Raw genomic sequence first — 27,717 nt, 5'->3', positions numbered from 1 at the left:
GGGGAAAAAAAATCTAACAAATGTAATTTTGCTTTAACTGAATATTAAGGTGTGTTTACACATAAGACCCGTTACGAATGTCATTTTTCTGTCATTCGTGACACATTCCTGACATTCTTAATGTGACTTTATGCATCTGAATAGGTTTCTTACTACTGGTGGTTGGCTCTCACTGCGGTATTGTATCACTTCCTGTTCCGGAGCACAGCGGTGTTTTTCTGTATCTGTTAGCTGTTTAATCTGCGCAGTTAGATTGATCTAGTTATCTAGATTACGATTTGTTTCCCAGTGTAATCTTTACGTGCCTTAACTAAAGCACTCCTTCTGCTGAATCACCTCTAAATTATTTACACATTATTCACTTTGCGTGTTTTTAGGAATCCGCTAGCTTAGCGTAGCTACTAGCTCTTAGCCGATTTAGCATGGCGGCTTCTCCTGTCTCTCCCGCACTTTTCTGCTCTGGGTGTGAAATGTTTAGTTATTCCTCGGCCTCCTTTAGCAGTAATGGTACTTGTAATAAGTGTAGCTTATTCGTAGCTTTGGAGGCCAGGCTGGGCGAATTGGAGACTCGGCTCCGCACCGTGGAAAATTCTACAGCTAGCCAGGCCCCTGTAGTCGGTGCGGACCAAGGTAGCTTAGCCGCCGTTAGTTCCCCCCTGGCAGATCCCGAGCAGCCGGGAAAGCAGGCTGACTGGGTGACTGTGAGGAGGAAGCGTAGCCCTAAACAGAAGCCCCGTGTACACCGCCAACCCGTTCACATTTCTAACCGTTTTTTCCCCACTCGACGACACACCCGCCGAGGATCAAACTCTGGTTATTGGCGACTCTGTTTTGAGAAATGTGAAGTTAGCGACACCAGCAACCATAGTCAATTGTCTTCCGGGGGCCAGAGCAGGCGACATTGAAGGAAATTTGAAACTGCTGGTTAAGGCTAAGCGTAAATTTGGTAAGATTGTAATTCACGTCGGCAGTAATGACACCCGGTTACGCCAATCGGAGGTCACTAAAATTAACATTAAATCGGTGTGTAACTTTGCAAAAACAATGTCGGACTCTGTAGTTTTCTCTGGGCCCCTCCCCAATCGGACCGGGAGTGACATGTTTAGCCGCATGTTCTCCTTGAATTGCTGGCTGTCTGAGTGGTGTCCAAAAAATGAGGTGGGCTTCATAGATAATTGGCAAAGCTTCTGGGGAAAACCTGGTCTTGTTAGGAGAGACGGCATCCATCCCACTTTGGATGGAGCAGCTCTCATTTCTAGAAATCTGGCTAATTTTCTTAAATCCTCCAAACCGTGACTATCCAGGGTTGGGACCAGGAAGCAGAGTTGTAGTCTTACACACCTCTCTGCAGCTTCACTCCCCCTGCCATCCCCTCATTACCCCATCCCCGTAGAGACGGTGCCTGCTCCCAGACTACCAATAACCAGCAAAAATCTATTTAAGCATAAAAATTCAAAAAGAAAAAATAATATAGCACCTTCAACTGCACCACAGACTAAAACAGTTAAATGTGGTCTATTAAACATTAGGTCTCTCTCTTCTAAGTCCCTGTTGGTAAATGATATAATAATTGATCAACATATTGATTTATTCTGCCTAACAGAAACCTGGTTACAGCAGGATGAATATGTTAGTTTAAATGAGTCAACACCCCCGAGTCACACTAACTGTCAGAATGCTCGTAGCACGGGCCGGGGCGGTGGATTAGCAGCAATCTTCCATTCCAGCTTATTAATTAATCAAAAACCCAGACAGAGCTTTAATTCATTTGAAAGCTTGTCTCTTAGTCTTGTCCATCCAAATTGGAAGTCCCAAAAACCAGTTTTATTTGTTATTATCTATCGTCCACCTGGTCGTTACTGTGAGTTTCTCTGTGAATTTTCAGACCTTTTGTCTGACTTAGTGCTTAGCTCAGATAAGATAATTATAGTGGGCGATTTTAACATCCACACAGATGCTGAGAATGACAGCCTCAACACTGCATTTAATCTATTATTAGACTCTATTGGCTTTGCTCAAAAAGTAAATGAGTCCACCCACCACTTTAATCATATCTTAGATCTTGTTCTGACTTATGGTATGGAAATAGAAGACTTAACAGTATTCCCTGAAAACTCCCTTCTGTCTGATCATTTTTTAATAACATTTACATTTACTCTGATGGACTACCCAGCAGTAGGGAATAAGTTTCATTACACTAGAAGTCTTTCAGAAAGCGCTGTAACTAGGTTTAAGGATATGATTCCTTCTTTATGTTCTCTAATGCCATATAACAACACAGTGCAGAATAGCTACCTAAACTCTGTAAGGGAGATAGAGTATCTCGTCAATAGTTTTACATCCTCATTGAAGACAGCTTTGGATGCTGTAGCTCCTCTGAAAAAGAGAGCTTTAAATCAGAAGTGTCTGACTCCATGGTATAACTCTCAAACTCGTAGCTTAAAGCAGATAACCCGTAAGTTGGAGAGGAAATGGCGTCTCACTAATTTAGAAGATCTTCACTTAGCCTGGAAAAAGAGTCTGTTGCTCTATAAAAAAGCCCTCCGTAAAGCTAGGACATCTTTCTACTCATCACTAATTGAAGAAAATAAGAACAACCCCAGGTTTCTTTTCACAACTGTAGCCAGGCTGACAAAGAGTCAGAGCTCTATTGAGCTGAGTATTCCATTAACTTTAACTAGTAATGAGTTCATGACTTTCTTTGCTAACAAAATTTTAACTATTAGAGAAAAAATTACTCATAACCATCCCAAAGACGTATCGTTATCTTTGGCTGCTTTCAGTGATGCCGGTATTTGGTTAGACTCTTTCTCTCCGATTGTTCTGTCTGAGTTATTTTCATTAGTTACTTCATCCAAACCATCAACATGTTTATTAGACCCCATTCCTACCAGGCTGCTCAAGGAAGCCCTACCATTATTTAATGCTTCGATCTTAAATATGATCAATCTATCTTTGTTAGTTGGCTATGTACCACAGGCTTTTAAGGTGGCAGTAATTAAACCATTACTTAAAAAGCCATCACTTGACCCAGCTATCTTAGCTAATTATAGGCCAATCTCCAACCTTCCTTTTCTCTCAAAAATTCTTGAAAGGGTAGTTGTAAAACAGCTAACTGATCACCTGCAGAGGAATGGTCTATTTGAAGAGTTTCAGTCAGGTTTTAGAATTCATCATAGTACAGAAACAGCATTAGTGAAGGTTACAAATGATCTTCTTATGGCCTCGGACAGTGGACTCATCTCTGTGCTTGTTCTGTTAGACCTCAGTGCTGCTTTTGATACTGTTGACCATAAAATTTTATTACAGAGATTAGAGCATGCCATAGGTATTAAAGGCACTGCGCTGCGGTGGTTTGAATCATATTTGTCTAATAGATTACAATTTGTTCATGTAAATGGGGAATCTTCTTCACAGACTAAAGTTAATTATGGAGTTCCACAAGGTTCTGTGCTAGGACCAATTTTATTCACTTTATATATGCTTCCCTTAGGCAGTATTATTAGACGGTATTGCTTAAATTTTCATTGTTACGCAGATGATACCCAGCTTTATCTATCCATGAAGCCAGACGACACACACCAATTAGCTAAACTGCAGGATTGTCTTACAGACATAAAGACATGGATGACCTCTAATTTCCTGCTTTTAAACTCAGACAAAACTGAAGTTATTGTACTTGGCCCCACAAATCTTAGAAACATGGTGTCTAACCAGATCCTTACTCTGGATGGCATTACCCTGACCTCTAGTAATACTGTGAGAAATCTTGGAGTCATTTTTGATCAGGATATGTCATTCAAAGCGCATATTAAACAAATATGTAGGACTGCTTTTTTGCATTTACGCAATATCTCTAAAATTAGAAAGGTCTTGTCTCAGAGTGATGCTGAAAAACTAATTCATGCATTTATTTCCTCTAGGCTGGACTATTGTAATTCATTATTATCAGGTTGTCCTAAAAGTTCCCTAAAAAGCCTTCAGTTAATTCAAAATGCTGCAGCTAGAGTGCTGACGGGGACTAGAAGGAGAGAGCATATCTCACCCATATTGGCCTCTCTTCATTGGCTTCCTGTTAATTCTAGAATAGAATTTAAAATTCTTCTTCTTACTTATAAGGTTTTGAATAATCAGGTCCCATCTTATCTTAGGGACCTCGTAGTACCATATCACCCCAATAGAGCGCTTCGCTCTCAGACTGCAGGCTTACTTGTAGTTCCTAGGGTTTGTAAGAGTAGAATGGGAGGCAGAGCCTTCAGCTTTCAGGCTCCTCTCCTGTGGAACCAGCTCCCAATTCAGATCAGGGAGACAGACACCCTCTCTACTTTTAAGATTAGGCTTAAAACTTTCCTTTTTGCTAAAGCTTATAGTTAGGGCTGGATCAGGTGACCCTGAACCATCCCTTAGTTATGCTGCTATAGACGTAGACTGCTGGGGGGTTCCCATGATGCACTGTTTCTTTCTCTTTTTGCTCTGTATGCACCACTCTGCATTTAATCATTAGTGATCGATCTCTGCTCCCCTCCACAGCATGTCTTTTTCCTGGTTCTCTCCCTCAGCCCCAACCAGTCCCAGCAGAAGACTGCCCCTCCCTGAGCCTGGTTCTGCTGGAGGTTTCTTCCTGTTAAAAGGGAGTTTTTCCTTCCCACTGTAGCCAAGTGCTTGCTCACAGGGGGTCGTTTTGACCGTTGGGGTTTTACATCATTATTGTATGGCCTTGCCTTACAATATAAAGCGCCTTGGGGCAACTGTTTGTTGTGATTTGGCGCTATATAAAAAAAAAAATTGAATTGAATTGAATAGGGCGTGTTGGTGCATGATATTCTTGATATTCGTGGAGCATGTTTTTGCCTGTCAAAAAATCTTCCACGAATGTCACACACCACCCTCATTTCGTCTCACGTCATGGAGGTCTCAACTGAGCGTATTGATCCGTCTTGATGAGTATTGATCCTTAATAGAACGTGACAATGTTCGTAGTGGTTCCTGTGATGGTTCTTGGAGCCCAAACTGTCACGCGTTATTACGAAGTGACACGGAAACTGTCAAGTTTTGACACGACTTGTAACGCGGCGTCACATTTCACTGCGCGCCACGACAAATCAGTTTTCTGTCATGTGCGCACAATTAAACTCGGCTCCAAGTGTCGTTCCACAGTTCCTGCTGAAGCTCCTCAGGACGCTCCTGCAGGTGTTCCACCTGCTGTTGTAACCGATGAGCGGGAGAACGAGTCTGAGCAACTAGAGGAGCGAGAGGAGACTCACGTGCAGCCAGACATCTCTGCACCTCCTCCAGTCCAGCGGAGGAAGAAGCGCGCGCACAATTAAACCCTGCTGCACCGCAATCAGTTTGATTGCTGACACCAAGTCGGCTAAAAGTCTAATTTCGGCGCTCTTCCGCGCGCTCCTGCAGGTGTTCCACCTGCTGCATGTGCCTGATGTTTGGGAAATGCACGAGAGGAGAGCCGCATGAGGCCACACATCTGGCGCTGTCCTCCTCCTCCTCTCTGCGCCACTCCATGGCACAGAGCCCAACCACGCATGAAGTCACAAAGTTCTTCTGAAAAACTGGAGCAATCTGAATTAGGATGGATGAATATGGGTGTGTGTGTGGAGACAATTCACAACGTGACAGAACTTAACGATGCGCTGTTACGCGCAACAACACGGAACACTATTCTTGACCGTGCGTAATGGTTCCTGATAATTCTCCAGCAACACGTGCCATTAATCGTAATGTGTGGTAACAGGTTGCAGCAGTTCCTGAGGACACCTGACGCCTCTGCCCCGAATAATCACATTCGTGATCAGCGGCCAAGAATGTGCACTTCGTGGCATTCGTGACTTGTCGTCGTTATGTGTAAACGTAGCATTAAAAGGAGTAAGGAGTCACATACAATCGTAGATACAAATAGTTCAGAAAGTGTACATGATGGTACCATCACTTAAAAGTAAACAGAAAAAAAATCTGACATATATACTTGAGTTGATATGTTAATCCTCTTCAGGCCAGGCAAAATTATAAACTTTTTTTTTTTTTTTTTTTTTTTTTTTACACATTTTACAAACTTCATATCTTGACAGTAGCAAAGCTCCCATTTTGACTTAAATGGGAATTGGTTGGTAATTCATGCTGATACAGTTTCTCTACAGTAGGTTCTATGATGAATATAGTCGGTAGTCGGTGCGGACCAAGGTAGCTTAGCCGCCGTTAGTTTCCCTCTGGCAGATCCCGAGCAGCCGGGAAAGCAGGCCAACTGGGTGACTGTGAGGAGGAAGCGTAGTTCTAAACAGAAGCCCCGTGTACACCGCCAACCCGTTCACATTTTCCCCACTCGACGACACACCCGCCGAGGATCAAACTCTGGTTATTGGCGACTCTGTTTTGAGAAATGTGAAGTTAGCGACACCAGCAACCATAGTCAATTGTCTTCCGGGGGCCAGAGCAGGCGACGTTGAAGGAAATTTGAAACTGCTGGCTAAGGCTAAGCGTAAATTTGGTAAGATTGTAATTCACGTCGGCTGTAATGACACCCGGTTACGCCAACAGGTCACTAAAATTAACATTGAATCGGTGTGTAACTTTGCAAAAACAATGTAGGACTCTGTAGTTTTCTCTGGGCCCCTCCCTAATCGGACCGGGAGTGACATGTTTAGCCGCATGTTCTCCTTGAATTGCTGGCTGTCTGAGTGGTGTCCAAAAAATGAGGTGGGCTTCATAGATAATTGGCAAAGCTTCTGGGGAAAACCTGGTCTTGTTAGGAGAGATGGCATCCATCCCACTTTGGATGGAGCAGCTCCCATTTCTAGAAATCTGGCCAATTTTCTTAAATCCTCCAAACCGTGACTATCCAGGGTTGGGACCAGGAAGCAGAGTTGTAGTCTTACACACCTCTCTGCAGCTTCTCTCCCCCTGCCATCCCCTCATTACCCCATCCCCGTAAAGATGGTGCCTGCTCCCAGACCACCAACAACCAGCAAAAATCTATTTAAGCATAAAATTCAAAAAGAAAAAATAATATAGCACCTTCAACTGCACCACAGACTAAAACAGTTAAATGTGGTCTATTAAACATTAGGTCTCTCTCTTCTAAGTCCCTGTTAGTAAATTATATAATAATTGATCAACATATTGATTTATTCTGCCTTACAGAAACCTGGTTACAGCAGGATGAATATGTTAGTTTAAATGAGTCAACACCCCCGAGTCACACTAACTGCCAGAATGCTCGTAGCACGGGCCGAGGCGGAGGATTAGCAGCAATCTTCCATTCCAGCTTATTAATTAATCAAAAACCCAGACAGAGCTTTAATTCATTTGAAAGCTTGACTCTTAGTCTTGTCCATCCAAATTGGAAGTCCCAAAAACCAGTTTTATATTTGTTATTATCTATCGTCCACCTGGTCGTTACTGTGAGTTTCTCTGTGAATTTTCAGACCTTTTGTCTGACTTAGTGCTTAGCTCAGATAAGATAATTATAGTGGGCGATTTTAACATCCACACAGATGCTGAGAATGACAGCCTCAACACTGCATTTAATCTATTATTAGACTCAATTGGCTTTTCTCAAAATGTAAATGAGTCCACCCACCACTTTAATCATATCTTAGATCTTGTTCTGACTTATGGTATGGAAATTGAAGACTTAACAGTATTCCCTGAAAACTCCCTTCTGTCTGATCATTTCTTAATAACATTTACATTTACTCTGATGGACTACCCAGCAGTGGGGAATAAGTTTCATTACACTAGAAGTCTTTCAGAAAGCGCTGTAACTAGGTTTAAGGATATGATTCCTTCTTTATGTTCTCTAATGCCATATACCAACACAGTGCAGAGTAGCTACCTAAACTCTGTAAGTGAGATAGAGTATCTCATCAATAGTTTTACATCCTCATTGAAGACAACTTTGGATGCTGTAGCTCCTCTGAAAAAGAGAGCTTTAAATCAGAAGTGCCTGACTCCGTGATATAACTCACAAACTCGCAGCTTAAAGCAGATAACCCGTAAGTTGGAGAGGAAATGGCGTCTCACTAATTTAGAAGATCTTCACTTAGCCTGGAAAAAGAGTCTGTTGCTCTATAAAAAAGCCCTCCGTAAAGCTAGGACATCTTACTACTCATCACTAATTGAAGAAAATAAGAACAACCCCAGGTTTCTTTTCAGCACTGTAGCCAGGCTGACTAAGAGTCAGAGCTCTATTGAGCAGAGTATTCCTTTAAGTTTAACTAGTAATGACTTCATGACTTTCTTTGCTAATAAAATTTTAACTATTAGAGAAAAAATTACTCATAACCATCCCAAAGACGTATCGTTATCTTTGGCTGCTTTCAGTGATGCCGGTATTTGGTTAGACTCTTTCTCTCCGATTGTTCTGTCTGAGTTATTTTCATTAGTTACTTCATCCAAACCATCAACATGTCTATTAGACCCCATTCCTACCAGGCTGCTCAAGGAAGCCCTACCATTATTTAATGCTTTGATCTTAAATATGATCAATCTATCTTTATTAGTTGGCTATGTACCACAGGCTTTTAAGGTGGCAGTAATTAAACCATTACTTAAAAAGCCATCACTTGACCCAGCTATCTTAGCTAATTATAGGCCAATCTCCAACCTTCCTTTTCTCTCAAAAATTCTTGAAAGAGTAGTTGTAAAACAGCTAACTGATCATCTGCAGAGGAATGGTCTATTTGAAGAGTTTCAGTCAGGTTTTAGAATTCATCATAGTACAGAAACAGCATTAGTGAAGGTTACAAATGATCTTCTTATGGCCTCAGACAGTGGGCTCATCTCTGTGCTTGTTCTGTTAGACCTCAGTGCTGCTTTTGATACTGTTGACCATAAAATTTTATTACAGAGATTAGAGCATGCCATAGGTATTAAAGGCACTGCGCTGCGGTGGTTTGAATCATATTTATCTAATAGATTACAATTTGTTCATGTAAATGGGGAATCTTCTTCACAGACTAAGGTTAATTATGGAGTTCCACAAGGTTCTGTGCTAGGACCAATTTTATTCACTTTATACATGCTTCCCTTAGGCAGTATTATTAGACGGTATTGCTTAAATTTTCATTGTTACGCAGATGATACCCAGCTTTATCTATCCATGAAGCCAGAGGACACACACCAATTAGCTAAACTGCAGGATTGTCTTACAGACATAAAGACATGGATGACCTCTAATTTCCTGCTTTTAAACTCAGATAAAACTGAAGTTATTGTACTTGGCCCCACAAATCTTAGAAACATGGTGTCTAACCAGATCCTTACTCTGGATGGCATTACCCTGACCTCTAGTAATACTGTGAGAAATCTTGGAGTCATTTTTGATCAGGATATGTCATTCAAAGCGCATATTAAACAAATATGTAGGACTGCTTTTTTGCATTTACGCAATATCTCTAAAATTAGAAAGGTCTTGTCTCAGAGTGATGCTGAAAAACTAATTCATGCATTTATTTCCTCTAGGCTGGACTATTGTAATTCATTATTATCAGGTTGTCCTAAAAGTTCCCTGAAAAGCCTTCAGTTAATTCAAAATGCTGCAGCTAGAGTACTAATGGGGACTAGAAGGACTAGACTGCAGGCTTACTTGTAGTTCCTAGGGTTTGTAAGAGTAGAATGGGAGGCAGAGCCTTCAGCTTTCAGGCTCCTCTCCTGTGGAACCAGCTCCCAATTCAGATCAGGGAGACAGACACCCTCTCTACTTTTAAGATTAGGCTTAAAACTTTCCTTTTTGCTAAAGCTTATAGTTAGGGCTGGATCAGGTGACCCTGAACCATCCCTTAGTTATGCTGCTATAGACTTAGACTGCTGGGGGGTTCCCATGATGCACTGAGTGTTTCTTTCTCTTTTTGCTCTGTATGCACCACTCTGCATTTAATCATTAGTGATTGATCTCTGCTCCCCTCCACAGCATGTCTTTTTCCTGGTTCTCTCCCTCAGCCCCAACCAGTCCCAGCAGAAGACTGCCCCTCCCTGAGCCTGGTTCTGCTGGAGGTTTCTTCCTGTTAAAAGGGAGTTTTTCCTTCCCACTGTCGCCAAGTGCTTGCTCATAGGGGGTCGTTTTGACCGTTGGGGTTTTTACATAATTATTGTATGGCCTTGCCTTACAATATAAAGCGCCTTGGGGCAACTGTTTGTTGTGATTTGGCGCTATATAAATAAAATTGATTGATTGATTGATGAATATATGCACAACTTAGTCATCGGTCTTATCAGACGGTTTCGCAGTGCAGCAAAGTACAGAAAAATTGGGAGGGAGACGATTAATTATGTAACAATATGCTTTCAAATCCAACAGTTTGAACGTCTGTTCACAACTGAATGGAAGACCTTATAAATCCCATAACAGATTAAGATTGTCCAAAATTATGTGACTTAAAAGAATAAAATGGACACAACAGAAAGTGATGAAATATTAGATCTAATTCCCTTTTTATTTAATGATCTTTTAAAGAACATTAAGCATCAGTCTACCTAGGACAACCCAGTCCCACACAGTTTGAAAAAAGTCTAAAATCAGTCTGTCACCCCTTATTTTTATTACATGGTTGATACTTCTGTCCATGTATATAAGGTAAAGTGTAATTTTTAAAAATATTCAAATTGAGGAAAATCTATTTTTATAGTTAAATGTGTTTGGAGTTCCTTGTTCATCATCTTAAAAGTCCCACAGGTCGGCATTTTTACAAACAGAAACTGTCCTGATATAAACAGTTCAGCCTGAAAAAGCTCATTTTAGTCCTCTATGACATATTACCTACATTCACAGCTTTAATCTGTGTGACACACCCACATGGTCTGTGTGACAGACGGGGGACACGTGCCTTCTCTGATGTACTTCAGAAAGGATATTATCCACAGGAACACAAACGCAGATATTCATTGTTAGCTTTGGTACCGAATACAATTTTTTTTTGCTTAAACTCACAGTAGGCTCCATGTGCCAGAGACGTATTTCACGTTTTTCATCTTACAGCCTCCAACAGTCTACTGTTAGAAACTCTTCAGCATTACCAGGATCACTGAAGGTGATAGCCACAGTGCTGCATCACGTTATACGGTGTGTAACCATGCAGTACCTGTCTTGGCTGGTTGCTACCCATGAAGAAGGAATGTCCCACAAGGCCCTCAGGCAGACCGCCGCATGTACTGGAGCCACGCTCTGACGGCTGCCCGCACGAGTCACAGATCACAGTACGGCTCCGGAGATTGTACTCATTCTCGGTGCCGCTCGTGCTGTGAGCTCCCTGCAGGAGGCGACACACACGAAGGTACATCAATGGTGCACAACAACGGAGCTGAAATTTGTGTCACTCCAGAATGTGGAATAATGTGGTGGCGTCAAATTTAATGGATCATTTTAAGAGAAACGGACTGTACCGTGTCATCATCCTCATCATCATGGAATAAAGTACGTGTGACTTTCCTCATGGCCATTTCCTAAAAGAGAATAAAGCAGAAAATTGAGGAATTTACTGTTAACAAGAACAGCAGGCGATGAGCTCAAAACGAGTCTGAAAACTGGGTGGAACATTTCGTTGTGGATTTTAGATTCGGACCTCTCCATTGGCGCTGATGAGGGTGGTCTGCAGGAGGTCACCTGTGCCCCAGGAATTCTGGGTCTTCCACACCAAGTCAGTAGGGGGGTTGTGGGTTCCACCACCAGATGCAGTCCACACCTATACAGGTCAAAGGTCACAGAGCTTAAGTAAATATGTTTAACTGACAGCACCATTAACAACACAAAGAAAAGAGGTGCAACTTACAGTTACAGTCTGTCCAGCCTTCAGGGTGAACTTGTGGGGAAATCTGTAGACGATGGGACTGCCGGTGCCCACTTGTCTCTTCACCTGCCAGTTTCCCAGTGACTGGTCCTGCATGTGGGAAAGCAAGAACAGTGGTGGGGGGTGGAAGAGTTACATCTTATTAGACAACATCATTGTGGATGTCACTTTGTAGCTTCAACAGTTCGTGACAGATCATGAGAACAACTGGATGTTGTTAGTACTACAGTTATTTTCTTAGGAAAATCCTTCAGTACCACTAAAATGTGTCAAATGACTAATCATTAATGGAGACAATGACGAAGATTACAATATGCATTACGAATGAGGATCAGCTGTGAAACCACAGTCAACTGGTGTGATTCTCTGAGCAACATCAAGGACACCATTACCTTCATGCTGAGGACCTCAGAAAGTGGACCAGTCTAAGGACACCTCCACATAAGACGGATGCACCAGAGAGATGACTAATTTTATGATATAATTAAGGATTATGGGTCTGTCTGGTTGGTCATGTGTTGAGACACAAAACACATCCATGAGGTGGTGGATGCAGCTCCAGCATGTGGCTCCTTTAGAGGACTGGTCCTGGTTCCCTTCTAATCTCAAGCCATGTTATCACATTTGAAAACACAGGAAAGTTTCTGCTAACTTCTGCCAGGACCCACAAACATTTTGCCAAGCCGTCTTCACAGTTTAGTTCTGCATTAACACTCAAAAAGAATGAAGAAGGTTAAAACATTTCTGTCCGACCATATGGTTTTCAGAGATCCTCAGAGCAATGGGACATGTGAGATCTACAGGGGAAATGAAGAACTCTAGAGCATGCCAAAAAATTAAGGAAACATCATATGGATGAAAACTATGGAATGTTCCTTCAATGACTGATCTAGCTTTGATTACTAACTCACCAACTGCAGCCCATTTACAGAGACTCTGCTCTTCACTATTTGGATCTGCTTTGAGCTCAAGTTCACTGCAACCATTGGGCTCTTAATATGTATATGGTTGCTTAGCTGCAACATTTCTCTGCATATTTGGCAATTCCTTGTGCTTTTGTTTTATTTCATTGTTTTATTTATTAAATATCTGGGAACTGACTGAGCATAAAATTCAGAGGATCATATCTAAGGACAAAGTGCCGCTAAGTGGACTTCACTATTCAGGAAAGACAACTGATGGGAATGCCATTTTTTATTGTATTATTTAATGCACGTTTTATGAGTCCTTTAAAAATTGTTTGTGCAGCACTTTGAAATTTGCCTTTTAATGTAAAGTGCTTTATAAATTGATTATTATTATTATTATTATTATTATTATTATTATATGGCTGTGACGCAACACACGCTCTGATTGGCTGATTTCCGGTCTGATATTTTCCCATATGACCAGTTACCATGACAACTGGTCCAGCACGCGTGTCACATTCGTTACAAACCAGAAAGCTAAAAAACATGATTAAAAAAAAAACAAGCCAGACATGAACATACTCCATAAATATCTAAACAGCATTGGAAAAACACACAGACTGAAAGCTTAACAGCTAACGACCAAACCATCTGTTAGCAAGTTCTTCATGGAGGTGAACAGGTCTGACTATGAGCCCAAAACCGTCAGCAGCTTTCATATTTGGGTGATACTGCAAGTTTGTGTGTATGTATGTATGTGTGTGCGTATACAGTGAGGAAAATAAGTATTTGAACACCCTGCAATTTTGCAAGTTCTCCCACTTAGAAATCATGGAGGGGTCTGAAATTTTCATCATAGGTGCATGTCCACTGTGAGAGACATAATCTAAAAAAAAAAAAAAAAAAAAAAAAAAGAAACAACTCCGGAAATCACAATGTATGATTTTTTAAATAATTTATTTGTATGTTACTGCTGCAAATAAGTATTTGAACACCTGTGAAAATCAATGTTAATATTTGGTACAGTAGCCTTTGTTTGCAATTACAGAGGTCAAACGTTTCCTGTAGTTTTTCACCAGGTTTGCACACACTGCAGCAGGGATTTTGGGCCACTCCTCCATACAGATCTTCTCCAAATCTTTCAGGTTTGGAGTTTCAGCTCCCTCCAAAGATTTTCTATTGAGTTCAGGTCTGGAGACTGGCCAGGCCACTCCAGGGCCTTGAAATGCTTCTTACGGAGCCCCTCCTTAGTTGCCCTGGCTGTGTGTTTAGGGTCATTGTCATGCTGAAAAACCCAGCCATGACCCATCTTCAATGCTCTTACTGAGGGAAGGAGGTTGTTTGCCAAAATCTCGCAATACATGACCCCATCCATCCTCCCTTCAATACGGTGCAGTCGTCCTGTCCCCTTTGCAGAAGAGCACCCCCAGAGTATGATGTTTCCACCCCCATGCTTCACGGTTGGGATGGTTTTCTTGGGGTTGTTCTCATCCTCTAAACATGGTAAGTGGAGTTGATTCCAAAAAGCTCTAGTCTGGTCTCATCTGACCACATGGCCTTCTCCCATGCCTCCTCTGGATCATCCAGATGGTCACTGGTGAAGTTCAAATGGGCCTGGACATGTGCTGGCTTGAGCAGGGGGACCTTGCTGTCCTGCAGGATTTTAAACCATGACAGCATCATGTTTTACTAATGTAATCTTTGTGACTGTGGTCCCTGCTCTCTTCAGGTCACTGACCACGTCCTCCTGTGCAGTTCTGAGCTTTCTCAGAATCATCCTTACCCCACAAAGTGAGATCTTGCATGGAATCCCAGACCGAGAGAGATTGACAGTCATCTTGTGTTTCTTCCACTTTCTAATAAATAATCATAACAGTTGTTGTCTTCTACCAAGCTGCTTGCCTGTTGTCCTGTAGTCCATCCCAGCCTTGTGCAGGTCTACAGTTTTGTCCCTGGTGTCCTTAGACAGCTCTTTGGTCTTGGCTACTGTGGACAGGTTGGAGTGTGATTGATTGAGTATGTGAACAGGTGTCTTTTATACAGGTAACAAGTTCAAACAGGTGCAATTAATACAAGTAAAGAGTGCAGAATAAGAGGACTTCTTAAAGAAAAATTAACAGGTCTGTGAGAGCCAGAATTCTTGCTGGTTGGTAGGTGTTCAAATACTTATTTGCAGCACTAACATACAAATAAATTATCTAAAAAAATCATACACTGTGATTTCCGGACTTTTTTTTTTTTTTTTTTAGCTTATGTCTCTCACAGTGGACATGCACCTAAGATGAAAATTTCAGATCCCTCCATGAATTCTAAGTGGGAGAACTTGCAAAATCGCAGGGTGTTCAAATACTTATTTTCCTCACTGTATGTGTATAGACAGACAGACAGACAGACATATAATAAACAAATTATTAACCTTGCTTACTCGGTTAATAATCCTTTATTTATTATTAAATAGATCCACAGACAAAATCTCATACAACAAAACCTCCTGCTGTGACAAATATGTCATAAATGTGTGTCTTTAATGCACTCTCCATAACCACCCTGTCATGCTTCAATAGTTTTGAAAAAGGAAGAGATATATGACATGTGACCTGTGGTCATTTTCATTGTGAGTTGGTATCAGTTTTAAAGTGTAAAACCTAATTTCTAAAGTTTTAAAAGGTAGCTGCTGAACTCTGACCCATTACCTGGTCGGCCTTGTTGCTGAGACGGACATATTTGCCCTCCAGGTCAACCTCATCCACGGTTACACGGCCGCTGGCTGAGGCCTGCTGGCTTATGCGAGTTTTGGTGACAGTGCCCCCTGCCAGGCTGGAAGCCTCACTGTCTTCATCATTGAGACGGCGCTTCTTGATAATGGAACCGCCAGAGGAGTTGCGGCTGCTTGAGGCGGTGGCGGTGTGTTGCAGGCGGCTGGCTTGGCCATGTCCCGAGCCAGAGATACGCGTTACTGTAGCCCTTATGGGTGGAGGGCTGGGGGACAGATGCAACCTGAGGGGAAATTGCCATAGTTTAGCACGTGAAAACAGAACCACATAGTCCTCTTTTAAAAACACTCACACAGAAATCACATACATGCTGCATTTGGAAATGTGTTTCAAACACAAATACTGAATCGAAATATGGCAGCGTGTGGGAGAATTGTAGAAATGAATTAGACGACTAACCAAATAATCTGTTAATATAACAAACATCTCAGCATTTAGGAAATAAACCAATTTTCATACATAGCGCCACCCCTTTTGTAAATTAAGTCCTATACAACCCCTGAGGCCCATCAGGAAGGTGCTTATCCCTGAAACCCACAAAAGGAATTGGAAGAGAGCCTGCGACACTTCCCATGCACACCGCCTGGACGGGGCACCAGTCCCAACCCTACCCAGTTACAGCTGGGTGGACTGAGACAATGAAGATGAAGTGTCTCATCTAAAGACACAGACAAGCAGTGTGAAGCATCTAAGCAATAGACACACTCAAAAAGGGAGCCATTCTGCATTTAAGCCTTTAAATGCCGTCACAGGCATCAGTCGATTCTTCAGCATTCTGCACGCAATGAAAACAGATCCCATGAACCACAAAGACAAAAATTTAATTAAATTTAAAAAAATGTTAAATTACTCTGGCCTCTGTGTGGAGGGGCAAGGCTGTGCAACAGCATATGCACAAAGACATGCATGTCAACAGCTACACGCTCCGCCTGCCAAGCAAAAACGGTTCTGCCGGCAGTGGACTTAAACGCTCAGACCTGCACTATACCAACTCGGTGGAAACGGGGCTGTCAGTATACGCTGATTAAATCGTCATGGCTGCATATCTTATTCAACACCAGAGTATTCGCCAAATTTTTCATAAGTCGGCATACGTTAGTTAAATTGTCAAGGTGTGACAGGCCTATGACGCTTTTATTTCTACCTCCATGTCTTTATACACAAATATTTATATGTTGCTTCACAAACCATCTCACCTCTCCTCCTCTCCCTCCAGTAGCTTCCTGTAAGCATTAATCTCCATGTCCAAGGCCAGTTTGATGTCCAGCAGCTCCTGGTACTCATCCAGCTGCCGCTGCATCCTGGCTCGTATTTCAGCCATCTCCCGGTCCTTATCCTCCAGCCGACGTCTCATCAGGTCACGCTCCCGTGACAGAGCTTCCTCCAGCTCTCGTGCCTTGGCCTCGCTGGCTGCGAGCTGATGTGGTAAGAGAACACATACACACACACGTAAGTTAATTAAGAGAAAACAATTAAGCCATGCCAAAACAGAATTCACAAAGATTATTAGGTTGGTTGTTGGGATGGGACGAGTGAAGCTGAATGCAACTTAATCATCAGTGCTGGGAGATGGACAACTTTGATGCACAGAAGCTAATATCAGTTGACCACACAAGAGTGAAGCCTGACAATCAGATGGTTAAGAAACCATCAGCGCACAGTGCGAGTAATAAAGATGCAACCATGAATTATAGAACAATCTACCGTGCTACAACAATGTGATGATGTGCTTCCTGAAGCTGAAAAATGGATTAGGATATAAATGATGCAGATGAAAAGGATATGAATGATGTAATGCCTGAACTTGATGCAGCTTGCACAAGTAAACTCAAGAGGACACAATACTTGTAATCTGGTTGACAATGATGGAGCTAACCTTCAATGAGAAAACTGATGGAGATGTAGTGATGGAAGGCATCTGGTAATCTTTAGGCAGGGGTCAAATTAATACGTGCATGTATTATTTGAGCGGTGCACATAATTTTATACTGCACTAGGACTGGTGCAAGTAACTTTAAGCACCAGTAGAATGAACCAATAAAGGAATAAATAAGGAAAAAAAAACATTTCCAGTGTGTTGTCTTCGTCTTCCCTGCGTTTTATGACTCTCACACACGGAGCGAGTTGCTGTGCTTTATTTGTTGTGGAAAGCTGACAAACGTCGCCAGCAGCGCCGTCCCTGGGTTCACAACATCCTCAAGAGACGTTTCCAATTCGGGGAGCTCCAGTTTGAGGACCTCCTGTCCCATTCATGCGCGCACATGTAAACAAAGAAAAGAAAAAAAATCTGGCTGCTGCTGCGGTTCCTCACTTTCTCTCCCCTCAAACTCTGTCATCATTGTGTTATAAACCAGTCACCATTTGTTTTATTATACATCTGTGTAGTTAATAAATAAAATAATCTTCACGGACGATTCGTTCGCACGCGCACATGGGGAAAAAAAAACAAAACAAAACTGTCTGCCGCTGCTGCCGCTGCTCTCCCCTCAAACTCTCCCCAGAGAGGAAAAGTCTGACACATCAGAGGAGGAGTTTTAAGGTTGATATAAGACTGACTTTTGGTTGTGCATCTAACTTTTTTTGGTGCAAGTAATTTTTTTTGTTACTAGCACCAGTGCAAGTAGGTTAAAAAATGTATTTCGACCCCTGTCTTTAGGTCAATTATATTTTGTTTCCACCATGAAGACACAATGAAAACTGACAAGACTGTAGTCTGAACAAAGACTACAGTCAAGTGCATAAGTATTTAAACAATTTTTTGTAATTTTGCATTTCAGCGCCACTAAATGTGTCTTAGACTTCATTTACGTCAATTATTAAGAAATACAAACAGTATGGTATATCTGTCTGGAGTAACCGGTTCTCAAAAATAGTGACTGTGTAAGAAGGTGACAATGTAGTGACAGAGACCATCAAAACATCCAGACCACTCTAGAGAGTTATACAGTTCTGTGGCTGCGATTGGCGAAACTGTGTATGCTGCAGTTTCTGGGTGGAAATGTTCATGTATCCATCCCCTGACTTGTCTTAAGAAAACAACTTCTCATTAAAGTGAGGCTTGTCATTGACAATAACCCTTACATATAGTGTGTCCAGTTATTTATGGGCTCGGAAAATGGAGGGGCAACAGATAAAAAGGCTTCAATTTCTAAATTGTTAATATCTTTGTTCAACCCCTTGAATTAAAGATGACCATCTACACTATAAGATCAGTTTATCATTTCATTTTTATGCCATTGCAGTGGTGTACAGTGGAAAAATTCTAAAAATGGTGTCACTGTCCAAATATTTATGTACTCCCATTATATTTGCAAGCTTTGCTTTACAGATCCATCCTGGTTTACGTCAGTGGTTGTTAATGTTAGTCTGTGAGCAATTCCCTGGATGTTTTCCACTTTTCTCACCTTTAACCACACCTGGTCCACATAATGAAGGTTGGATAGAGAAACAAAAATGCACGATGCTGATCCCTGAGAAACTACATTAGGAACCCATTTAAAAGCTTGATCTGTTTAACGGCAAAAGGCATGTGACCTTCTTCAGAATGTTTTCTGTAGACCTAATACAGCTAGGAAGTCATGTGCAACTTCCAGTCTGTTTTTTATTATTATTATTATTTACTATTGTTATTTCTCTGCCCCCCTCTCAAAATGCATTACTGCAGCCTACGCCATACAACTGGAGAGGTGGCATTTTTAGAACTGGTACAAAACCCTCCAATGAACTCTGATACAAAAAGTTGAAATCTGCCTATAGGGGGCGCTATAATAGTATCTTTGCCTTTTGGCAAGTAACTCCCAAATCACACACCACAGAAGTTTAAGTTATTAAAATGAGCTGAGTGGGCCTTAACTTACCTGAGAAAGAACAGACAAACTTGCTGTGAAAAACACCTGACACAGAAAGTTGGACTCATCTTCATAACGGTAACTCTGATCTGGATGAAACTCGCCTGTCTCATGCACAGTGGTGTAGAGGCCACCTGATTACAATAGTTTCAATTGAACACTAGGGGGCGCCATGAATCTCAAAACTGGCTAATCAGAGTACCATATTTGGCATGGGTAATATTGGGGCAGGTGTATAATTTAATTTAACGGGGTTAGTCCCACTGAGATCGAGAGCTCTTTTACAAGGGAGACCTGGACAATTATAAAGTTTCCAATCCACCTAACCTGCGTGTCTTTAAATGTGGGACGAAGCCAGAGCACCCGCAGGGAACCCACGAAAATACAGAGAGAACATGCAAACTCCACACAGAAAGGCCACAGGTGGGCATTGATCCCATGATCTTCTTGCTGTGAGGCAACAGTGCTAACCAGTAAGTCACTGTGCTGCCCTATCTTTGTTGAAATCCATAAGTAGATCATGAATGTTGAAAGGGGCGTGGCCTGTTGGCTTTTTAATGAGAAAAGTGGGTGTGGCTCACACCATTTAACCCATCAAGCTGAAATTTTTAGGGACGATACAGAACAGCTCAAGGTAAAGCCTTAACAAATCTGACATCGACATGCACCCATTTTTGATGTGTTCAGTGACTTTGAAGACACCAATGAATTTCTTAAATTTTTTCTGGTGTCTCTCTTCGTTTTTGCACTTTGTAGACGGTCACTACACTTTGTGTCTCATCTGACTGCTTGTTCAGATCAATGTTATTTTTCCAGCTCAGAGGACGGCTCATATGGATAAGAATAAGGCTGCAGCTTGTTGTCTAGTGTCTAGAGTTTGTTTTTCTACAATGTTTCCTTTAAGATATATATATCATGAATGATATTCACGTGTGGATTGGCGACTTTTTCATTCATGTTTCGTGAGATATTTTTTCAGTACTGTATTCACGTTTTGTAATTAACCATTTGCAGATAATTCATGATTTGCAGCTCATTCATGTTTTGAGGTTAACACTTCTGTCAGAAATGATTCTGGTGACTACTTTCTGAAGAAGTGACCTCGGGTTATACTATTTCTATATCAGTAAATATTCCTTCATATCCTGTGTAAAAGGAGTTTTCCGTCATTTATCTCAAATGTGAAGGCGCTTGAAGAGGAATCTGTTAAACAATCAACCTGGCAACATCATCTGATCTTGACACGAGTTTTATTTACTTCGAATTTCTGTTATCAGTCTCTTCCGACATATTACGGCTGCAGTCTAAACTCATTTGTCCATAATCATGTCAGCACCAACTCTGTGTTTTCTCACTATGCATCTTCTTTGGAGTGAAGTTTTAAAAAATAAAATGGCACATTAAAAACAAAGTCCGTGCGATGGGTCATGTTTGTTTCATGCTTGTATGACTGGTCTTCGGCACACCTCTGCTGGGAGCACACACAGCTCAAAAACATGAAGCAGACAGATAACTGAAGATGACAAGAGACTGTCTGTGGAGACAGATCTGTTCTATCACACAGCAGTGGACAGACAAAGCAGAATCCTAGTATTTTTTTCTTTTTTGTGGGATGATGGCAGTGCATGAGGCTTGTTTATTCAGTAGCCACTCCCACCTTTGTCATTATTCCAAGATTTCTTATCCCATGCAAAATTACAATACTCCACATGCCCACACACAAATAATCCCATCAGCTGCCAAGTAGACAGTTACTTTTTTTTAAAAAGAAATTCTACTTCTTTTGCATTGAAGCCAACCAAAAAGGGAACACTATAAAAGAAGTGAGCCATGGATTTTGATGACAATGAGTATGTTTGAGGTGTACACTGGTCTTTACAGTGTGTGTGTTCTCACCTGTTTCTGCAGCTGGCTGAGCTGGCTGGACATCCCCTCCAACCGAACACGTGTCTGCTGCAGGTCTTCATGGGCGACGCCCACCAAGTGACTGTTTCTGTCAGCCGATTGACGGGCGTTCTCCAGCTGCAAACAGATGACTGAGTCAGCGGTCGGCAGTAATTTATTGCACTGTCCTGAGCTGAGTCTACAGTTATTCAGGGAATAGTGAAATTTATCTAATGGAGCATTTAGCTCTGTGGAAAAACAAATTTAATGGCTTTGGTTAGCTTTGGTTTTCAATAAAAAAAAGAAACAAACCTGTGTTTATTCACATTTCTCATTAAGAGTCCCGCAGGATAATAATAATGTCTGTTAAATTAATTTCCTGATGCAAAATGAGCAGACAAAAGGCAAGACAAAAGGTTAAAAAAAAGGACAACTGAATAAACTGAGAGACTGATTTTGTGAGAGATTTAAACCAACATTGTGCATTATTAGGTGCATGTGTGGGGAATCCATTTGCATAGCTCATTAAAGATAATTAAATTGGAAAATAAGCAAACAGTTGACTGAACCTCTACCGAGACTACAGAGTAGCAGCAACTACTTCTTCCTCTAGGTGGCGACAGACCGGCATCTCCTTTAGTAACCAGGCTCACCTTAGAGTTGTAAGTCTTCTCCAGCTCTTCCTTGTAAAGGCGGACCTGATCCTCATGCTGGGCTCTCAGCTCAGCCAGGGCATCAGCCAGTTTGCTCTCAAACTCCTGCTGCCGCCCGCTGTCCAGCTCCACCACATGGGACTCAAACCGACGCTTGGACTCCCGGAGCTCCTGTACAACCCGGCAGAGGCACAGAGAACAACGCAACATGGTGAGAAAACACCCAAACTAGTCTCCAGATAAAAGTTTTCATTTGTACCACCATACAATTTTACTACATTGATCAGTCAATCGCTGTTAGCTGAAATATACATCTAATCAATACTTTCCAAATTTAGGAACATAGGTTGTTGTTGCCATTTGATCTGGTCTCAACACCCTCTAGAGTTTTTGGAAACACTGTGAAAAATGTAAAAAGATAACTGTATTATATGTAATTTTGTCCTTTGGAAGTTGGAGAAGACACATTATTGTTATTGATCCGGCTAGACAGGGAAATCTTTATAATCATCTCTGAACGACTGTGTGAGTCAGAGTGAAAAGGTTAAAAATCTTGTTGTGATGTTTGATCCTTTTGTCTTTTTACCTGTAGATTATGGAGATAGTTGAGACTTGCCGTTTTCATTTACATACAGAACTATTCCTGTCTATCACAGATGCTGAAACACAAATTCATGCTTTTTTCATCCTCCAAAATGAATTAAGTATTATTTTTCTATTTTACCTCCCTTCATGGGTTTCCTGTGCACAGAATTTAAGGTTTTGTTTTTGATGCTTGTGCACCGCCTTATCTTGTCGAGGTCATAAAGCCTTATGTGCCATCTCATGCCCTGCAGTCTTAGGCTGCGGATGTATCAAATGTAATTTCAAGACATATCTTTTTCTGATAAATTTCATTAATATACATTTTCATGTGATTTACTTAAACACTGTGCGATTTTAAGTGTGCATGTGTTTGTGTTTAAATGGTTAGCACTGCCTTATGTTTGTTGATTTTTTTTGTAACTTTTTTTGTGTTTTGATATAGTTTTGTGGATGTAAAGGACTCTGAAATGGATTACAGCAACCAGAAAGTGCTATACAAATATTACCGTTAATACATATTTTGAAGATTCAGCTGTTTTTTGTTTCTTGTGTGGGAGAGTTTATGCACAAATAAATTAAGACACAGGAACAATAAGAACAAAAAGTGCCACAAATCTGAAGAGTAAGGCAAAGCAAACTAGCTGCTGGATATTAATATTAAAGTTTTTAAAAAAAATTGGCAGTAGAACCTCATTGTAGATGTTCTTCTGGAACTCCAGCTCCTCCTTTACGGTCTGCAGGCGGTTTTCAGCGTCCACCCTTCGCAGCATCTCGTCCTGGAGCTGCCGCTTGGCATCAGCCAAGTTTATTTCCAACTGACAGGAAGACGAGGGGAAGCGAAATTCAACCAAAAAATACAAGATGAGAGAAATGTTCCCCATAGAAGCAGACTGTAAAGTAGTGTTGTGTCGCGTTTCAGGAAAAACTGCTGTTCCCCAATATGACCAGCAGAGGGAGCAAGTCTGTAAGTGATCTCTGATTGTAAAATTCATTGATAAAACAAAGAGAAAAGAATGAACCTCTGTCTTCATTCACAACCAACTGACAGGGTAGTTTTACATAATTCTACCTCCACTGAGGTGTTTCTGCTCCTGCAGCGAGATCATCATTTCAAATATCAGCTCCTGCCACTTGGCACTACCAACACTCCTGTTTTCTATCATATGGCACAAAAAAAAAAAACCCTAACCATTCTACAACTGCAATTTACAACACTTCTGAGTTTAACAGAATGGTGATCTGAGCACAAATCACATCACTGCACAGCATGCTTTCATATTTAACTGATATTTAGTGTAGCAGACCTTAAAGCTCGAGAAAAAGCCACGAACCAGGTGTCCTTCAGACTGATTGCAGCAGACTTGAGTGAAATAAAAAACTTTTTCCCTTCCCTTAGATGATTTTTAAAATGTTTTGAATAGATAAAATAAAGCATTTTAAAATGATTTATGTGTGTATAACATCACAATTCTATTATAAATAACTAAATTAAATAAAAGCACAGAGACCACTCATTGGAAACCGCCAATGTTGACATGAAAGCATCATCTGTAAATGAAATAATAACATACAGCTCAACAGCAACAATAAAATAAAAGCCACAAACTAAATCTACTGATGTGTCCAGCATGCTGTGTAACTGAAGAAATGTAACACAAGAAGTTCCATTTAAGACCAATGAGCAGAACAATACATCCTGGTGAGGGATTATGTCATCGTCCCGGTCACTATCTAGCAGATACTGAAGATCAAAGGTTTGACAGGCTTAACAACTAGACCCAAGGCTTCAAGGGATTTGGCAAGTTCAGTTTATCTATTCTTGAGACAAGATATTGGGGGGGGCGCATACCAACAGTAACAACCCACATCATCTCTCATAACTATAGTGTGGGGGAGACAGAGTTTCTACTGTGTACCACATATGTTTGTCATTGTGCAATTATGTTCAAGGGCTGCAGTATGATTTAGAGAAAGCTGAATTTTATTTTCAAGCAGAACAACACACAATTTCAGTGTTTGATCTTGTTCTGAAACTGATTATTTGTTGGCTCTAATCCACATAAACTACCATAATACATAACCCATCTAGAAACAACCATATACAGTTTCTGCCATGCTAAAAAATATGTTTACCTTGGCCAGTTGGGCCTTGAGGTCCTTCACCTCAGCTTCCAGGTTACGCTTGTCTCCCAAGGCAGTGGAGAGAGAAGCATCTTTAGAGTTAAGAAGGGCCTCCAGGTCCCTGAGTCGGACCAAAGCCGCTTCCAGGTCAGACTCCTTCTTACTATTCCTGTGAAGACATGAGGCAGAGGAACATGCACATGAGTGAACAGTTGATTTGAATTTATATAACGGCTGAGTGGATCCTTGTCATTTGATTGGTGCTTTGTATGTCACATGACATGGATTAATTCATCCCATTTGTGTTGCATTGCATTTAGAGTGCGGCTTGGTTCCATTTAGAGTGCAAATTTGGTTCCATTGCACTCTGCACACACAAGTACACGTCCTCATGCATGCCCACACATGCGCATGCACACACAACACGCGCGCACACGCACACACAAAACAAATCCACTGTGCTGTTTGGAGGCTGCTGGCAGGGAGAAAGAAAAGCTGGACTCATTTTTGACATTTTTTTTTTTCGCTGAACTTAGGACGTACAGTCTTTTTTTTTTGGTAGTACACACATGCACAAATGCCGACCACGTTCCGTGTGTGCACGCGGGGGATAACGAATCTCCAGAGACATAATTTGATTGAGCTAACTGACGTTGCTAATTTACACACACACACACACACACACACACACACACACACACACACACACACACACACACACACACACACACACACACACACACACACACACACACACACACAAAACAAATCCACTGTGCTGTCTGGAGGCTGTTAGCAGGAAGAAAGAAAAGCTGGACTCATTTCTGACGTGATTTTTTTTTTCGCTGCACTGAGGACGTACACAGTCGGCCGATGATTTGATTGAGCTAACTGACGGTGCTTGTAACACACACACACACACACACACACACACACACACACACACACACAAAAAGCCACTCCACTGTAAGCTGTCTGGATGCACAAGACCTGTTCAAATGAAACGCTGACGTGATTTTCGGCTGGACTGAGGAACTACACAAAGTCTTTTTTTTATGGAAGTCCAAAGTCAGTGCACAGCATCACTGGACTACAGGTGACAGTGGAAGACCAAAATGTAAGTCTATTTTCTGTTGTTTGTAAATTAATAAAATATCAAATGACAAGGATCTATTTTAGCAGTTACACGACTTTTTTCTGGTTCCGGAGCACAGCGGTGTTCTGCTGTATCTGTTAGCTGTTTGAACTGAGCTGTTTGAGTTCTTTGAATTAACAGTCTTTTTCAAGACTTTTTTACTTTTTTTTTTACTTTTTCACCGTGCTCCAACGCCTAAAGAAGACCTCTAACGGTCGAAGCATCGCGACGGAGCTCTTTTATCAGCTAACCTTCATCAGCGTTGGCAAGCTAACTAGCTTGCTAACGCTTTTGTTTTTATTTTTATTTTATTTTTTAGCACTGTTGTCGTGCTGCTCCACAGCCTGCCTAGTGGATTTTTATTTTATTTTAGCACTGTTGTCGTGCGTTACCTGTGCTGCTCCACAGCCTGTTCAGTGGATTTTTATTTTATTTTTTGGCGCTGTTGTCGTGCGTTGCCTGTGCTGCTCCACAGCCTGTTCAGTGGATTTTTATTTTATTTTTTAGCACTGTTGTCGTGCGTTACCTGTGCTGTTCCACAGCCTGTCCAGTGGATTTTTATTTTATTTTTTACCACTGTTGTCGTGTGTTACCTGTGCTGCTCCACAGCCTGTTCAGTGGATTTTTGTTTTGTTTTTTGGCACTGTTGTCGTGTGTTACCTGTGCTGCTCCACAGCCTGTCTAGTGGATTTTTATTTTATTTTTTACCACTGTTGTCGTGTGTTACCTGTGCTGCTCCGCAGCCTGTCCAGTGGATTTTTTTTTTTTTTTTTTTTTTTTTTTTAGCACTGTTGTCGTGTGTTACCTGTGCTGCTCCACAGCCTGTCCAGTGGATTTTTATTTTATTTTTTACCACTGTTGTCGTGCGTTACCTGTGCTGCTCCACAGCCTGTCCAGTGGATTTTGATTTTTATTTTATTTTTTTGGGCGCTGTTGTCGTGCGTTACCTGTGCTGCTCCACAGCCTGTCCAGTGGATTTTTATTTAGTGCTGTTGTCGTGCGTTACCTGTGCTGCTCCACAGCCTGTCTAGTGGATTTTTATTTTGTTTTAGCACTGTTGTCGTGCGTTGCCTGTGCTGCTCCACAGCCTGTCCAGTGGATTTTTATTTTTATTTTAGCACTGTTGTCGTGCGTTACCTGTGCTGCTCCACAGCCTGTCCAGTGGATTTTTATTTTGTTTTAGCACTGTTGTCGTGCGTTACCTGTGCTGCTCCACAGCCTGTCTAGTGGATTTTTATTTTGTTTTAGCACTGTTGTCGTGCGTTACCTGTGCTGCTCCACAGCCTGTCTAGTGGATTTTTATTTTGTTTTAGCACTGTTGTCGTGCGTTACCTGTGCTGCTCCACAGCCTGTCTAGTGGATTTTTATTTTGTTTTAGCACTGTTGTCGTGCGTTACCTGTGCTGCTCCACAGCCTGTCTAGTGGATTTCTATTTTGTTTTAGCACTGTTGTCGTGCGTTGCCTGTGCTGCTCCACAGCCTGTCCAGTGGATTTTGATTTTGATTTTATTTTTTTTGGCACTGTTGTCGTGTGTTACCTGTGCTGCTCCACAGCCTGTCTAGTGGATTTTTATTTATTTTTTACCACTGTTGTCGTGTGTTACCTGTGCTGCTCCGCAGCCTGTCCAGTGGATTTTTATTTTATTATTTTATTTTATTTTTTTTATTTTTTTTAGCACTGTTGTCGTGCGTTACCTGTGCTGCTCCACAGCCTGTCCAGTGGATTTTTATTTTATTTTTTAGCACTGTTGTCGTGCGTTACCTGTGCTGCTCCACAGCCTGTCCAGTGGATTTTGATTTTGATTTTATTTTTTTGGGCGCTGTTGTCGTGCGTTACCTGTGCTGCTCCACAGCCTGTCCAGTGGATTTTGATTTTGATTTTATTTTTTTGGGCGCTGTTGTCGTGCGTTACCTGTGCTGCTCCACAGCCTGTCCAGTGGATTTTTATTTAGCGCTGTTGTCGTGCGTTACCTGTGCTGCTCCACAGCCTGTCTAGTGGATTTTTATTTTGTTTT

At 41.5% G+C, this 27,717-nt stretch overlaps 1 protein-coding gene across 3 annotated transcripts in view; it reads right to left on the bottom strand.

Annotated features, from left to right (window-relative positions):
* lmna (lamin A) overlaps positions 1-27,717 on the bottom strand; it is a 119,338-nt gene that overhangs the window by 9,977 nt on the left and 81,644 nt on the right. For all 3 annotated transcript variants that reach the window (XM_034174221.1, XM_034174219.1, XM_034174218.1), the window contains exons 3-12: positions 24,581-24,737; positions 23,137-23,262; positions 21,863-22,033; positions 21,222-21,347; positions 16,674-16,894; positions 15,397-15,700; positions 11,778-11,885; positions 11,571-11,690; positions 11,392-11,451; positions 11,091-11,258 (exon numbers count right to left, since the gene is read on the bottom strand). In XM_034174221.1, the coding sequence (XP_034030112.1) occupies positions 11,091-11,258; positions 11,392-11,451; positions 11,571-11,690; positions 11,778-11,885; positions 15,397-15,700; positions 16,674-16,894; positions 21,222-21,347; positions 21,863-22,033; positions 23,137-23,262; positions 24,581-24,737 (1,561 nt within the window). The remainder of the gene's footprint in view (positions 1-11,090; positions 11,259-11,391; positions 11,452-11,570; positions 11,691-11,777; positions 11,886-15,396; positions 15,701-16,673; positions 16,895-21,221; positions 21,348-21,862; positions 22,034-23,136; positions 23,263-24,580; positions 24,738-27,717) is intronic.

The sequence above is a fragment of the Thalassophryne amazonica genome, chromosome 7, assembly GCF_902500255.1.
Source record: "Thalassophryne amazonica chromosome 7, fThaAma1.1, whole genome shotgun sequence".
Classification (NCBI taxonomy): domain Eukaryota; kingdom Metazoa; phylum Chordata; class Actinopteri; order Batrachoidiformes; family Batrachoididae; genus Thalassophryne; species Thalassophryne amazonica.
The sequence above is the reverse complement of the archived record's forward strand: the minus strand, read 5'-3'. Positions and strand labels throughout refer to the sequence as shown.